The sequence below is a fragment of the Citrus sinensis genome, chromosome 5 (genome assembly GCF_022201045.2).
Source record: "Citrus sinensis cultivar Valencia sweet orange chromosome 5, DVS_A1.0, whole genome shotgun sequence".
NCBI lineage: Eukaryota > Viridiplantae > Streptophyta > Magnoliopsida > Sapindales > Rutaceae > Citrus > Citrus sinensis.
Genome location: NC_068560.1, coordinates 30,064,541 through 30,081,073, shown reverse-complemented (window position 1 = coordinate 30,081,073; position 16,533 = coordinate 30,064,541). Strand labels below are relative to the sequence as shown.

Sequence of the window (16,533 nt, the reverse complement as noted above, 5' to 3'; positions counted from 1 at the left end):
CTAAGCTCCAACTTGAATTTTTTATGGTATAATATGTATAATTGTAAATAATATGTTGTTAATAATTTTTTATGGTATAAGATGAATATTTTTTTATGGATAATTGTTAATAATATGTACCATTAATAATTCATATTTTTTTAATAAAAAAATGTATTGTTAATAACAAAATAAAAAAAAAATGTATATTGAAAATTTACATTAATTTTCAAGGCAAATTTGTCTTTTTACCTCATTTTGAGTTTAAAGGGTAAAATAATCATTTTGCTCAAATTCTGTTAAGTTCTTAACGATAGTAAACGAAAAGGTGGACGCCAGAACTCTTTTGTCAACTTAGGGTATACGAGTGATATAAGCGAAAAGTGTTGTAGCACGTTTGATACTGATGTCATTTAAGGGTATATGGCTGATAATTTCCATTTATTAAAATATATTTAAAACCTCGTTATTTATAAACTAATACATTGAATTAAGGATACTTTCAACAACAAAAAATTTTCTTCCTCTCTTCTCTTTCTTTACGAAATAAAAAATTCACTGCCATCATCATTTTTGTCTAGTCAATTTCACATGCTATCATTCTATTTTTTATTTATTATTATTATTATTCTTATCCTTCTAAATTTAATTTGTTTTTGATTCTTTGTTTTGATTTATGGCTTGAATAATCTTTAAAAAAGTATTGTTTGTCTATTAGTGGTTTTTTTTTGGGATTTGAGAAACAATTAAACTAGAATATATGCATCAGGATATGAAAAACTACAAAAAAAAGAGGAGAATAGAAAAGTTAGGTAGCATTTGTTTTTCTGTCTGAAATTTGAATAGACCTGAATTAGTCTAAATTTTGAATAGATCTGAATGTCTGAATCTGAATAATATGTTTATTTTTTTGTCTGAATCTCTGAAAATAAGTATTAAGTCATTTTTTTTTCAACTTAAAAAACTGAAAATATGTACTTTTACATTTGTATCCTTATTAAATTTGAATGTCAAATAAATAATATATTAAATACCATAATATTTTAACATATATAAGTAAAACTACATTCAAGTGAATACATAATGATTTTGGAATGTTAATATATAAAATACCATAAATTTCAAATTTTATCACCAAAAAAAGTAGCAAAGCTAGTTGATTAGTATATAAGTGAATGCTGGAAAACGTAATTGAAATGAAAAAAAAAAAAGCCCCAAGTCAAGTGCTTGCCTAGCGAGAAATTAATGGGAGATTCAAGAATTAGATGAGAGAAGCAAAGTGAGGAGGGATTCCATGTCGGCTGAAAAAAAAAATAAAGATGAGTGTATGGGGTAAACATCTATGGGTAAGTTTTGGGATATGCATGAAAAATAGATTATAAAGTAGGAATTTTTTTGACATTAGAAAGTAACTGACTTAATTCAGATTTCTCCATTCAGTAAAAAGCCAAAAAAATTGGCTTATTTTATTAAGTCAAAATTATCTAAAAAGTCTCATTAAGTTATAAAAACAAACACCTAAAATTAACTTAATTAATTAAGTCACTTTAAATCATTAAGTTAAAAAACAAACGACACCTTAGTCTAATCTCAAAAAGGAACTTTTGATACGTTTGTCAAACTAATAAAAAAGAGATAGGTCTAAGTGAAAATAAATGGATATCTTTCTTTTTTTTTGTGATCTTGTTGATAATTATTGTAATTCAAGATGTTATTGAATACAGTTAAATTTTGAGCTATTTAATGTTCATTTTTTTGAGCTATTTGATGTTCCCATGTGAATTGATATTTTAACGTTAGAAGGGCGAAAATAAAATTTTGCCAAAGACCCCCAATTGGTTAGTGCAACCGTCATTATAATATACCATCTGTAAGTGATCTTATGTGTATATTGATAAGATGAAATTTGTATGGTATTTGTATTTGATTTAATGAAATTCTGCTTATCAAGAGAAAAAAAAAAGGAAAAGAAAAAAGTTTGGGTATTTTTTACGAAAGCTTGGGATCCAATTCTCTATGATAATGCCAAATGACCAGTCGTACCCTATGATATGTGTTTGTATCATCGATTTGGAAACGCCAGTGCACTGATCTATCTTGATTTACTTCCCCGTGAATATAGAACGTATGTATTTACCCAAAAAAAAATAAAAACCACTTTTTGAAATGCTTGATTGTTAGGCATCAACTAAAATATCGGTTTTTTGTTAGTAACAAATAAAATGAAAGTTATGTCAGGCCAACAATTTGAAACTTTTCATTAAACAAATTAACAAGGGTGGTAGATTTTTGCTTATTCCATTTTAAGGAAGAAAACTTCAAACTTCATTGACTAATGAAGCGATGACCAAACAGAAGCTGAAATTACTTCCAGGTAACATAAAAAGAATTGCTAAAAAAAAATTATAATTTGTGAACTAGTACATGATTATTGTCACAATAATTTGGGAAAACATTTATTATCAGGGACACCCAATTAAAGATATAACAGCTGACAAAGCACGCACTCCTTAAGGCACGATCTTGTAATGTTTCAGCCTATCGATCCAAGTAGCGAAAGATTTGTTAGAATTCCTGAAACCCAAGAAGCCGTGCTCCTTACTCTTGTTCATACTAACCAACATACCCGCACCAATGTCGAAGGTCACATCTGCAATCCACCCAGCAGCGACCTCATTCAGTTTTGTGGGCCGCAGCTGATTCTCCTTCACAATCTCCTCCCACACACTTTCTTTGACTTTCAGAATTTCCTCCAATCTCACTGTCTCACCCCCTTCTTCAAACCCATATTTCTCAATCCCAAACCGCTCTGCCAACACTTTCCATAAATGCTTCCACTTGAAAACATCTCCGTTGCTGCAATTAAAGGCTTCGTTTCTTGCGCAAGGATCCACTGCCGCCCAGATTTGCTGCTCGGCAATCAAGTCTGCGTCCGAAGCAACCGAGAAGCCTTCCCAACAATCTTTAGTCCCGGGAAATAATAACGGAATACCTTCATGTTTACATATGGCTGCGTACACACAGAGAGTGCGGACAACATTCATCAAACTGTACGGTGAAAATCCAAATACTAAATGAGGACGGTGTACGGACCAAGTCAAACCCTCCCGTTTTTCAACTTCTTCAAACAATATGTCTTCCTGGGTGTAGTAAAAATTTGGCATATTTAACCTTGGTAAATCCTCAGTAAAAGGCGGCTCGAGAGGGTGAGACTTCATCCTGCGAGTTGCCACCTCGAATGGTCCCAAGTAATGTTTTGCTCCCGTTACCAGACAAATGTGGCGGAGATTAGGCGCTGTCGGGATTACAGAGTGGAGCACGTTACGAAGCATGGCACCGTTGATCTGGCAGTTCTCGACTTCAGTGGGACGGCTGGCCCACGTCGTGTAGAAGATGTGGGTGACGTCAGTGAGTTGTGAGAGCTTGGTTTGTGTCTGTTCAGGGTCGGAGACGTCGCATTGGATGTACTCAATCGGGTGGTCGGCGTTCCAGTCAGGCCTGGGACGTCGGGCCACTCCGTAAGCCTTCCATGGACCCCCAGGAGTATCTGGCCGAGGCAAAATATCAGCAAGGCTGTTGCCTAATATTCCTGTCACACCTATTACAAGTCCCACGTTTCGCTCATCATCTTCTCCCAATTTCTTCTGTACCAGTGAAAGCGATTAAGCATTTTAAATATGAACGTATGCAACTTTTTTTTTTTTGGCGGTGAAGTGCAGAGAATGAGAAAGTTGATACTTACCCTAGCAGCGCCAATTGCACCTGCCCACCACCAGCTCATTTTTTTTACTTCTTCTTTCAGGAGGCGTCAACTACCGTAACTAGAAAAGATTGATGATAACTTTGGTTTCTGGTTCTGCTTACCAGCTTATATAGGAAAGTTAGGAAAGGGGATAATGCCGTGAGTGGCATGCGGCTGTTAAATTATCTCGCTGATGTTCTATTGATGATAGTGAAATTACAGATCCAATAATGCATGCCGTGAACAGTGCAGGCCAGAGTCTGGGCCACTATTTTGAATGCGCTGTCCAGCATCGTGTCTACCCGCAGGCCCGCTGCCATAAATAACTTCAGTAGCGATATGCTCACAAAAACGAGCACAAAGGTTTGCACAAAACGGTGCGTTTTGTGCAACCTTTAAAAGACTTCTCATAATTTCACAAGACGCGCACGTTACATTTCATTCTTCCTTCACTGTAACAGCTCGATTTTCATTCTAAAAGGCTCATTTCATTGCAACAAAAACGCAGCAGCTTTGTTCTCCACACAGCAACAGCTTCGTTCTCCACACAGCAACAGCTTCGTTCTCGGTTGTCCTCACTCTCTCAGCTTCATTGCAACAAAAACGCAGCAGCTTTGTTCTCCACACAGCAACAGCTTCGTTCTCGGTTGTCCTCACTCTCTCAGTTCGGTTTTCTCTCATTCTTGGTGGCTTCATTCTTCCTCACTCTCTCGGCATCGATCTCCCTCAATCTCTCCCTCAATCTCTCGATCTCAGCAGCAGCATTTTGCCCCATTTCGGGTACTTCACCTAACCTAACGTGAAACCTTAATTTTTGTCATATTTGCCGAATTTTGTGAGCCTTTGAGCAATTAGGTTCTATTTAGTTCTTGATTTGTTCTATTTAAATTTTACAGAGCATATATTGCAATTGCCGATTAATGTTGATTGTGTTGTTCAATTTATTGCTTTAATTTATAATTAATTGAAGATTAATTATTTTGCCCCATTTCGGGTACTTCACCTAGCCTAACGTGGAACCTTAATTTTTGTCATATTTGCCAAATTTGTGAGCCTTTGAGTAAGTACGTTCTGTTTAGTTATTGATTTTTTCTATTTGAATTTTATAGAGCATATATTGCATTTGCCGATTAATGTTGATTCTGTTGATTACGATAATCTGAATTTTGTTCGAATTTTGTTCTTATCTTGAGTAATGTGAAATATATTCAGTTGATTAATATAAAATATATTCCTTTTGAACAAATAAAGACTATGGAAAAAAGCATTGAAGAGTTTGAGGAAATTCAGGAGGACAACTTACTGGATGATGAGCCAATGATTGGGATGTCATTCGATAGTGAGATTGAAATGTATAATTATTACAGAGAATATGGTAAAAGAAAAGGGTTTCCAGTTATGCGAAGAAGTAGTAGTAAGGGCATTGATGGGATGATACGACATGTGAGTTATGTTTGTGGGCGGAGTGGTGCAACAAGAAGCAAATCTAGTAATCCGCTAAGGCCCCAACCTAATGCAAAAATAGGTTGCAATGCTAAATTGGGAGGAGGATTAGAGGAAGACGGAAAGTGGAGGATTCGAGTTTTAAATATTGAACACAACCATACATTGTTGACTCCAACCAAGTCTAAATTTTTTCGATGCAATCGCAGCCTTAGTTCATATGCAAAAAAGAAGCTTAATGTAAATGATAGAGCAGGGATTAGATTGTCCCAAAATTATCAATCACTTGTTATTGAGGCTGGTGGGCATGAAAATGTGACATTCACAGAAAGAGATTGTAGAAATCATATACAAAAAGAAAGACTGCTACGCCTTGGGGATGGAGATGCTGCTGCTCTTCAAAACTATTTTATGAGAGTGCAGTCAGAAGACAATAGGTTTTTTTTTAGTATGCAAGTGGATGATGAGGGTCGATTGAAAAATGTATTTTGGGCTGAGCCAAGGAATAGGGAAGCATACAAAGAGTTTGGAGATGTTGTTACTTTTGACACAACATACCTTACAAATAAGTATGACATGCCATTTGCTCCATTTGTGGGAGTAAATCATCATGGTCATTCTATTTTGTTTGGATGTGGATTGATTTCACATGAGGATGTTGAGACGTTCACTTGGTTATTTCGAACGTGGCTAGCATGCATGTCCAATTCCGCTCCCATTGGAATTATTACAGACCAAGACAAGGCCATGAAAATTGCAATTGCTGCTGTCTTCCCTAATACTCGACATCGGTGGTGTTTGTGGCATATACTTAAGAAGATTCCGGATAAGCTAGGGGGCTATAAACAATATCGTGACATTAGCGATATGTTGCATTGTGCTGTTTATGATTCACAGAGCCCTGCAAAGTTCGAGGAAATTTGGCACCGCATGATTGTAGAATATGATTTGGGTGGTAATGATTGGCTACATGGCTTGTATAATGAGAGACATCATTGGGTACCATGTTACCTGAAGGATAGTTTTTGGGCTGGAATGTCAACTACTCAACGAAGTGAGAGCATGAATGCGTTTTTTGATGGTTATGTTAACTCAAAAACCGCATTGAAGCAGTTTGTAGAGCAGTACAGTAATGCATTAAAGAGTAAAGTTCAAAAAGAAGTCGAAGAAGATGCCAGGTGTCTTTCACAACAAATGCCATGCGTAACATCTTACGAGATGGAGAAGCAAGTTCGAGATGTGTACACCATTTTAAAGTTTCAGGAGTTTCAGAAAGAGTTGACTGCGAAGATGTATTGTGAATACGTCAATTCAATGGGTTGTGAACATATAGTTGATTTTCATGCCATTTGTCAAACATTTAAATATGAGAATTTTTCAGACGATGATGTTAAACTCAGATTATTCCCATTTTCTTTAAAAGATAGAGCTCGTTCATGGTTAAATACTTTACCTGCTAATAGCATTTCATCATTGGAACAAATGGTAACTAAATTTTTGAATAAATATTTCCCAGTGCATAAAACCAATGCTATTCGCAGGGAAATTTCAGAGTTCACACAAAGAGAGGACGAGCAGTTTTTCGAAACTTGGGAGCGATTCAATGGGCTACTCTTGAAGTGTCCACATCATGGGTACGAAAAATGGCACCAATGTCAATACTTTTTAGAGGGATTATTGCCGAATGTGCAAGAATGGCTAATGGCAACAAGTGGAGGAGAGCTAATGTCAAAAAGTGCATCAGAAATTTGGGAGTTTTTCCAGCGACAAGCGGACAATTCCCAACAACGGAGTCGATCACTCAGGAATACTAGAAGGATTAAAGGAGTGAATGAGGTTCACATTGGCGAGTCAACTTCGGGAATCAAAGAAGTCAAGGAGATGGTTGAAGGTCTTGCTCGACAAATAGCATCATTATCGACTGCTAAATCAACAGAATCACATGACCCTGACTCATATCCAGATCAAGCCAATGCCATAGGTGTAATGAGAAAGCCATCTAATTACAACCCATACTCCAACACATATAACTCTGGATGGAGAGACCACCCCAATTTTTCATGGTCTCAAGGATTCCAACAGAATGGATCAGCAGCTCCAGCTCCACCAATGCAACAAATTCCTCAAAATCCTCAAGCCTCTCAGCCCCCATTTAGACCATTCAATCAAAACCAGAATTATTCTCAACCCAGACCATGGGAGGATGCATTCCAGAATTTCAGGAATGTTACTCACTCCACGATTGAGCAACAGAACCGCACCATTGATGGACTACGAAATGAGTTGAGAGCAGGCTTCAACTCACAAGCTCAATCTGTTTCAAGCCTCGAAAAGATGGTGGGACAACTTGCTTCTTCAGTTCAGACATTGGCAATGACTGTTGAGAAAGGCAAATTTCCAAGTCAACCAGTGCCTAATCCTAAAGGAGTACATGAAGCAAGTACCAGTTCACCACAGCAGCATGGAGAGATCAAAGCAGTAATGACCTTGCGAAAAGGAAAGGAAGTCGACAACAAAGTGGAGATGCCGGTGACAAAAGAAAATCAAATTGTACCTGTGAATGTTGAGGAATCATCACCGGAGGAGAAAGAAGAAACTAACCCACGAGAATACGTTCCCAAAGCTCCATTTCCTCAAAGGTTAGCTAAAGGAAAGAAGGGAAAATCCACAGGTGAGATTCTTGAAATCTTCAAACAGGTAAGTGTTAACATCCCTTTACTTGATGCTATTAAACAAGTTCCATCTTATGCCAAGTTTCTTAAAGACCTTTGTACTAAAAAGAGAAATATGCATGTTCAAAAGAAGGTATTTTTAACAGAAAACGTTAGTTCTATACTCCAACATAAAATTCCTTTAAAATGCAAAGACCCAGGCTCCCCCACTATCTCATGTAGTATAGGGAACCACACAATTGAGAATGCTTTGTTGGATTTAGGAGCTAGTGTAAATTTGTTGCCTTATTCAGTATTTGTGAAACTTGGACTGGGAGAATTACACCCAACTCCAGTGGTGTTACAACTTGCAGATCGGTCCACAAAAATACCTCGTGGTATTGTGGAGGACGTGCTTATCCAGGTAGACAAGTTTTATTTTCCTGTTGATTTCATTGTAATTGACACTCAACCAATACAGGATTCAAGGAAGCACATCCCCATTATTCTAGGCCGACCTTTCTTGGCAACTGCGGATGCTCACATTCAATGCAGGACTGGAAATATGCAGTTGTCTTTCGGCAACATGACTATGGAGCTGAACATCTTCAACATTGCCAAACAACCTCACAGTGCAGATGATGGAATTGTTGATGTGGATTTAATTGAAGCATTAGTTGATGACACTTTTGTTTCAAACCTTAGTGATGATCCTTTACAAACATGTTTAACTCACTTTGGTTTGAATTTTGATATTGACAGATCGGTTGATGAGGTCAACGCCCTGCTTGACTCAGCACCATCTATGGACACTAATAAATGGAAGTCAAGAGTTGAGCAACTAGCACCATCAGAGAAGCAACTCATTCCATCATCAGAATCACCACCGAAACTCGAGCTCAAACCATTGCCCAACACTTTGGAATATGCATTTTTGGGAGAAGAAAGTACTCTGCCGGTAATCATCTCATCATCCCTAAATGACGAACAAAAAGGTAAGTTGTTGGATGTTTTAAAAGAGCACAAAGGAGCATTAGGATGGACCATAGCAGACATAAAAGGTATAAATCCAGTAGACTGCATGCATTACATTCACCTTGATGAAAATGCTAAAACTGCTAGAGAGATGCAACGTCGGTTAAATCCTAACATGAAAGAAGTTGTTAGAACAGAAGTCCTTAAGCTATTAGATGCATGTATCATTTACCCCATTTCTGATAGTTCATGGGTCAGTCCTGTACAAGTTGTCCCCAAAAAGTCAGGAGTCACAGTAGTTACGAATGCTGATAATGAATTGATACCCACTAGAGTAACTACAGGATGGCGTGTATGCATTGATTATAGAAAATTGAATTCTGTCACACGTAAAGACCATTTTCCTTTACCATTTATTGATCAAATGCTTGATAGATTAGCAGGCCATGAATTTTATTGCTTTCTAGATGGTTACTCAGGATATAATCAGATTCCCATAGCACCAAAAGATCAAGAGAAAACTACTTTCACTTGCCCTTTTGGCACATTTGCATATAGGAGAATGCCATTTGGATTATGTAATGCACCTGCTACATTTCAACGATGCATGTTGAACATTTTTTCTGATATGGTGGAACGATTCCTTGAAGTCTTTATGGATGATTTTTCTGTCTTTGGTGACTCGTTTGATCAATGTTTACATCATCTAACACTAGTTCTGCAGAGATGTATCGAGAAGAACTTGGTCTTAAATTGAGAGAAATGCCATTTTATGGTAAAACAAGGTATTGTTCTCGGTCACATCATTTCGAGCAAAGGTATTGAGGTTGACAAAGCCAAGGTGGATCTCATTTCTAATCTTCCTCCACCCAAAACAGTCAGAGAAGTAAGATCTTTCCTTGGGCATGCTGGTTTCTATAGACGTTTCATTAAAGATTTTAGCAAAGTTTCTAGACCCTTATGCAATTTACTTGCTAAGGATGTACCTTTTATCTTTAATGATTCATGTTTTGTTGCGTTTGAAAAATTAAAGCATTTGTTGACATCATCACCCATCATTCAGCCCCCGAACTGGAAATTACCATTTGAGCTCATGTGTGATGCATCTGATTATGCAGTAGGAGCAGTATTAGGACAAAGAGTTGATCGAATTCCCCATGTTATTTACTATGCTAGTATGACATTGAATGATGCACAGTTGAACTATTCAACTACTGAAAAAGAAATGCTAGCAGTAGTGTTTGCATTGGAAAAATTTCGATCTTATCTCATTGGTTGTAAAATAATTGTGTTCACAGATCATGCTGCTCTTAAATATCTTCTCACAAAGAAAGATGCAAAAGCTAGACTAATTCGTTGGGTGTTACTTTTGCAGGAATTTGACTTGGAATTCAAAGATAAGAAAGGGTCAGAAAATGTTGTGGCGGACCATCTCTCTCGTCTTCACTTTGACACAATTACAGAGCCATTAATATTAAATGAGTCATTTCCAGATGAACAATTAATGAGTGTGGAAGTATTACCTTGGTATGCTGATATAGTTAATTATCTTGTTACAGGTAAACTTCCAGAGCATTGGACTAAGCAAGACAAGATCAAATTCTTTGCGGAAATAAAGAATTTCTTTTGGGATGACCCGTATTTGTTCAAGTATTGTGCAGACCAAATTGTTAGACGATGTGTCCCAGAAAATGAAATTCAGAATATCCTTTCATTCTGCCATGAACAAGCTTGTGGAGGCCATTTCAGTGCTAAGAAAACAGCGACTAAAGTTTTACAATGTGGTTTCTATTGGCCAACACTATTTCGAGACGCTTACACTTTTTGTTCTTCATGTGATAGGTGTCAACGAATGGGGAGCATTACACGAAGGAACATGATGCCACTAAATCCAATTTTAGTGGTTGAGATTTTTGACGTATGGGGTATCGACTTCATGGGACCCTTTCCCCCTTCTTTTGGCCATCAATACATATTGGTTGGTGTTGACTACGTCTCAAAATGGGTAGAAGCAATTCCATGTAGGACCAATGATCACAAGGTGGTAATAGCATTTTTAAAAAGCAACATTGTTTCACGCTTTGGATTCCCTCGAGCAATAATCAGTGATGGTGGTGCCCACTTTTGTAACAAAGCATTCAAAGCTCTTTTGACAAAGTATTCAATTACACACAAAGTGGCAACCCCGTATCATCCGCAAACCAGTGGCCAAGTTGAGATATCCAATCGAGAAATAAAGCACATATTAGAAAAGACGATGAGGCCAGACAGAAAAGATTGGTCATTAAGACTTGATGATGCATTATGGGCATATAGAACGGCTTTCAAGACCCCGATTGGGATGTCACCCTACAGGCTAGTGTATGGAAAAGCTTGCCACCTACCTGTGGAACTCGAACATCGTGCATATTGGGCCATCAAGAAGTTCAACTTTGATATGCAGCATGCCAGCTCAGAAAGAAGATTACAACTGGCAGAACTTGAAGAAATTCGCAATGATGCATACGAAAATGCCAAGATTTACAAGCAACGAATGAAAGTCTTTCATGACAAGCACATTATGAGAAAATCTTTCACTCCAGGTCAGAAAGTGCTTTTATTCAATTCTCGCTTGCACCTGTTCCCAGGTAAGTTACGCTCTCGTTGGTCTGGCCCATTTATTGTTCATACTGTTTTTCCACATGGGGCAATTGAAATTAAGGACCCAAAGAACGGTGTCACATTTAAAGTCAATGGTCAAAGATTAAAGTCATATCTAGAATACCAACCACATGGAGAAGACATCGAGATAAATTTGAGTGGTATTTTCGTATGCATCATTGCGAATGTACTCCTTTAGGATTATGCACTGGTTGACTTGGAAATTTGCCTTTCTCAACAGTCATTGCCAATGTCTGAACTGAAGAAGCAAGTTATCCCACCATCTTTTCGAGGCTTGAAACAGATTGAGCTTGTGAGTTGAAGCCTGCTCTCAACTCATTTCGTAGTCCATCAATGGTGCGGTTCTGTTGCTCAATCGTGGAGTGAGTAACATTCCTGAAATTCTGGAATGCATCCTCCCATGGTCTGGGTTGAGAATAATTCTGGTTTTGATTGAATGGTCTAAATGGGGGCTGAGAGGCTTGAGGATTTTGAGGAATTTGTTGCATTGGTGGAGCTGGAGCTGCTGATCCATTCTGTTGGAATCCTTGAGACCATGAAAAATTGGGGTGGTCTCTCCATCCAGAGTTATATGTGTTGGAGTATGGGTTGTAATTAGATGGCTTTCTCATTACACCTATGGCATTGGCTTGATCTGGATATGAGTCAGGGTCATGTGATTCTGTTGATTTAGCAGTCGATAATGATGCTATTTGTCGAGCAAGACCTTCAACCATCTCCTTGACTTCTTTGATTCCCGAAGTTGACTCGCCAATGTGAACCTCATTCACTCCTTTAATCCTTCTAGTATTCCTGAGTGATCGACTCCGTTGTTGGGAATTGTCCGCTTGTCGCTGGAAAAACTCCCAAATTTCTGATGCACTTTTTGACATTAGCTCTCCTCCACTTGTTGCCATTAGCCATTCTTGCACATTCGGCAATAATCCCTCTAAAAAGTATTGACATTGGTGCCATTTTTCGTACCCATGATGTGGACACTTCAAGAGTAGCCCATTGAATCGCTCCCAAGTTTCGAAAAACTGCTCGTCCTCTCTTTGTGTGAACTCTGAAATTTCCCTGCGAATAGCATTGGTTTTATGCACTGGGAAATATTTATTCAAAAATTTAGTTACCATTTGTTCCCATGATGAAATGCTATTAGCAGGTAAAGTATTTAACCATGAACGAGCTCTATCTTTTAAAGAAAATGGGAATAATCTGAGTTTAACATCATCGTCTGAAAAATTCTCATATTTAAATGTTTGACAAATGGCATGAAAATCATTCAGATGATTATATGGGTCCTCATTTTCTAAGCCATAGAATGTGGGGAGACAATTTAGCACACTAGGTTTTAGTTCAAAGCTCCTAGCAGCTACATTTGGGTATCTTATGCATGACGTGCTCAAATTAGCTAAGGGACTAAAATAGTCCTTAAATGGCCTCTCCTGTGGTGCTTGTAAATCCATTTTATTTTTAACGTGTTTGTGTGTGCAAAGTGTTTTTTCTAATTCAAGGTCTATAGGTTCAAGATTAGGTAATAATGACCTACGACCATGCATACAAAACAAATAAAATAAAAATAAAGATGCAAACAAAACAAAAAATAAAGATGGGAACAAAACAAATAAAAAATAAAGATAAGGGAGAAATTATGATACTAACCTTATTGCGCTATTACAACCTTACTATAAAAATACACAAAAACAAATACGTGAAATTAACTAAAAATTAAATTAATAAAATAAACAAAAATTACAAAGAAAAAATAAATTGAAAATTAAATTACAGAATTTTAAAGAAGAGAAAAAGAAAAGAAATACTAACCTTTAAATGTAGATTTACTCTCTTTTTTTTTATAAGAAAAAAAAAATACAAGAAAACAAATAAAAGAAATTATTCACAAAAATTAATTCTATGAATTAAAATTACTTACCTCCCCGGCAACGGCGCCAAAAACTTGTTGTGCAAATTTTAATGTACTCGCAAGCGCACGAATCTATTGTAGTATAGATCTATGGTGACGAGTGTCGATCCCACGAGGAGGTGGATTTTAATTGTGTATAGAATTAATTTTGTAAATGGGTTGTTGGATTTATGGTGGAAATGATTTGGTATATGCTAAAACTTAAATTAAAATGGCGAGAATAAATTGTAAAATTGGAATTGCAATGGCGAGAATAAATTGAAGATAATTCTATTGAAATGACGTACTTGGGTATCTGGATCCGTATCAACATGCATCATGGGCTAAATAATCCGTATTAATGCCAATTAAATCATGAGGGGGGAATCCACACCTCATGAACCACGCTCTAATCAATATGGTGCTAAGGGCTTATCGTGCCAAATAATAATAACCTTATACTAGAGAGCCGGTGTAACCAAGGCGGTATCTAGACAAGACTATTATTATTTGTCGACGAGAAGTCAAAACATCCACAAAAATTAGAGGGGAAGAGAAAATAAATTTACCAAATTAAGCCCATGACACATGTTGAGACTTCACCTTCAACCCAAGCTTGAAAGAAAATTAGCCACTCATAGTTGAACTAGGGGCAAAATAGGAATTTATTAAAATACGAAGAAAATACAAGATGGAGAGGGAATTACAGAAAATGGATTCCAAAAATGGATTCAGAGATATCAAATTAGGGGGGGGAGGCCCCCTTTTTATAGATCCATGGAGTAAATCATGGCCATCGGATTAAAAACAGTTTGGACGCTCAGGATTGCGCCACGTCATCAGTCAACAGTCCACGGTTTGACCACGCGGATGAACAGTAACACGGTTTGACCCGGATGAACAGTAACGCGGTTTGGTTGAAAATAATCCTGTGTGATGCATGCACCGTACGCGAGATTTTTCGTCCACTGATATGCTGTCACGTCACCATCAACAGTACATAAGAATTTTAGTCCAACAGGATCGTGACACCTCATCAGTCAATGCCACATCATCGGTCAATGCCACGTCATCATCCGTCTATGTGAACAGTGTCGTGAACAGTAACGTATACAGTACCGTACACGTGAATAGTACCGTACATGTGAATAGTGCCATTTTTCCTTTTATGCTCCTCCTAAGGTTTTCGACCGTCCTGAGTTCAAAAGTGATGTCCGTTTTGCCGTCTGATCTCTCCTTTATTGTGAAATGACTATAATGCCCCTAGAATACATAAATTACTTAATTAAAATAAAACACACGTAATTAAATCATAAGAATGTTAAATACATAAAAGTAAGGGTTGTTAGTAAGACTTGAAATGTAAAATGACGGTTTTCTCCTTTATAAATATGCATTTTCTAACACTCAACAATAGTCAGAGAAGATGTTAAAATTGGAGAGTTTAAGAAAAGAATTTTTTTTGAAGTACATTTTGAAAAAGATAAGGGTGAGATCAGTTGCAGTTGTTCGATGTTCCAATTTAGAGGAATTCTGTGCAGACATGCCATTTACATCATGATACGCAATGACTCGGAAGTACTTCCGGAAAAGTACATTCTACGAAGATGGAGAAAAGATGTGTGGAGATGCCATAGTAGGGTCAAAACGAGTCATGAGTTGCACGGTTGCACAGATGAGCAAAAACGGTATGAGAAAATGTGTGTTAGGTTTGCGGAAGTTGCAAACGTGGCTGCAAGAAATGTTGAGAGTTCTAATCTTGTTTTGAATTGGATTGAGGATGTACGGAGAGATCTACCAGAGCCAATTCAATGCGAAGGTAACAACGCGGGATTTTCAGGTCAAGGAAGTTGTAGTAACAGCATGGGAATTTCAACAAATGCAATTGAGGAAGTACGTGATCCAGAAGTGAGGCGTCGGAAAGGTCGTCCACCTTGTCAAAGGAAAAAGTCAACAAGGTCTACCAAACCTAAAAAGAATTCAACACGTTCGGATGCAGAGGTTAGTTTTACCATTAATTAATTAAAATAATTTATTACATAAATGGTGCTTAAATGATTTTTTTGATGACTTTGCAGGATGGACATGTAGACAATATATTATCTTCTCAAGTGTCTGTTGTAACTCCACAAGGAAGCAATATTGCAACGGTAAGTGAGGCCATATTCTTATCATTTTTCTTAATCCGTACATAACTTAATTCGTACATATTTTGAGTTATATTGTGGATCTTATGTAGACACTTCTAAATGTTGGAGGAAGTGATATTCATACGAATGTATACCCATATGGAACTACAAACTATTATAATGTAAGTTGTTCACCATATATATATATATATATATATACTTTTTTTCATTTATTTTATCTATTGTATTTCTTATTATAACATAATGTTTGAATTTTTATAACAGCACCCACAACTCCAGCAGCACCCACAACTCGTACAGCATGGACATTTTCAACAGTTACTCTTTCAGCAAGCTAATGAATATGGAGTTAATTCAGAGTTTCAACATGATTTTGGAAAATAACATTATACTTGTGTTTTTGGAGAATCATATGTTTTCTATTATACTTGTGTTTTAATTTTGGAGAATCATATGTTTGCTATTATACTTGTGTTTTAATTATGGAGAATTATATGTTTGATTGAGCATAAATGTGTAATATTTTGTTTGATTTATGCACGGTTCATTGAAGTTGCTGTTGTTGATATTACAAAAGTGATTTATTTTTGTCCAATGTTCATGTGGTTTGGTTGGGAAGGGGCAAATGTTCAGCTTTGCAGCTGTGATTTTGGCATGCATATGTTTATTTCCAGCAGCAAATGATTTGGTTGGGAAGGGGGAAATGTTCAGCTTTGCAGCTGAGATTTTGGCCTGCATATGTTTATTTCCAGCAACAACTGATTTGGTTGGGAAGAGGGAAATGTTCAGCTTTGCAGCTGTGATTTTGGCATGCATATGTTTATTTCCAGCAGCAAATGATTTGGTTGGGAAGGGGGGAATGTTCAGCTTTGCAGCTGAGATTTTGGCCTGCATATGTTTATTTCCAGCAGCAACTGATTTGGTTTGGGAAGGGAGAAATGTTCAGCTTTGCAGCTGTGATTTTGGCATGCATATGTTTATTTCCAGCAGCAAATGGTTTGGTTGGGAAGGGGGAAATGTAAAGTTGAATGTACAATTTAATGCAAA

General features: G+C 37.1%; 2 protein-coding genes across 3 annotated transcripts; one reads left to right on the top strand and one right to left on the bottom strand.

Moving 5' to 3' along the window:
- Positions 1-2,233: 2,233 nt before the first annotated feature.
- On the bottom strand, positions 2,234-3,888 carry LOC102615692 (3-oxo-Delta(4,5)-steroid 5-beta-reductase-like). Of its 2 annotated transcripts, none has more exons than XM_006472204.4 (2): positions 3,722-3,888; positions 2,234-3,623 (listed from the first exon to the last, which is right to left on the bottom strand). In XM_006472204.4, the coding sequence occupies exons 1-2, from the start codon at positions 3,758-3,760 to the stop codon at positions 2,490-2,492; spliced, it is 1,173 nt and encodes a 390-aa protein (XP_006472267.2). In that variant the 5' UTR covers positions 3,761-3,888; the 3' UTR covers positions 2,234-2,489. The 2 variants fall into 2 exon arrangements, with proteins under 2 accessions (XP_006472267.2, XP_006472268.2); XM_006472205.4 differs by having other exon boundaries at positions 2,234-3,620; positions 3,722-3,880.
- Positions 3,889-4,975: 1,087 nt separating this feature from the next.
- On the top strand, positions 4,976-15,870 carry LOC127902439 (protein FAR1-RELATED SEQUENCE 5-like). Its single transcript, XM_052441345.1, has 5 exons — positions 4,976-6,456; positions 14,878-15,337; positions 15,415-15,486; positions 15,576-15,647; positions 15,751-15,870. Exons 1-5 carry the CDS (start codon positions 4,976-4,978, stop codon positions 15,868-15,870), a joined length of 2,205 nt encoding a protein of 734 aa, XP_052297305.1.
- The last annotated feature ends 663 nt before the right edge of the window (positions 15,871-16,533 follow it).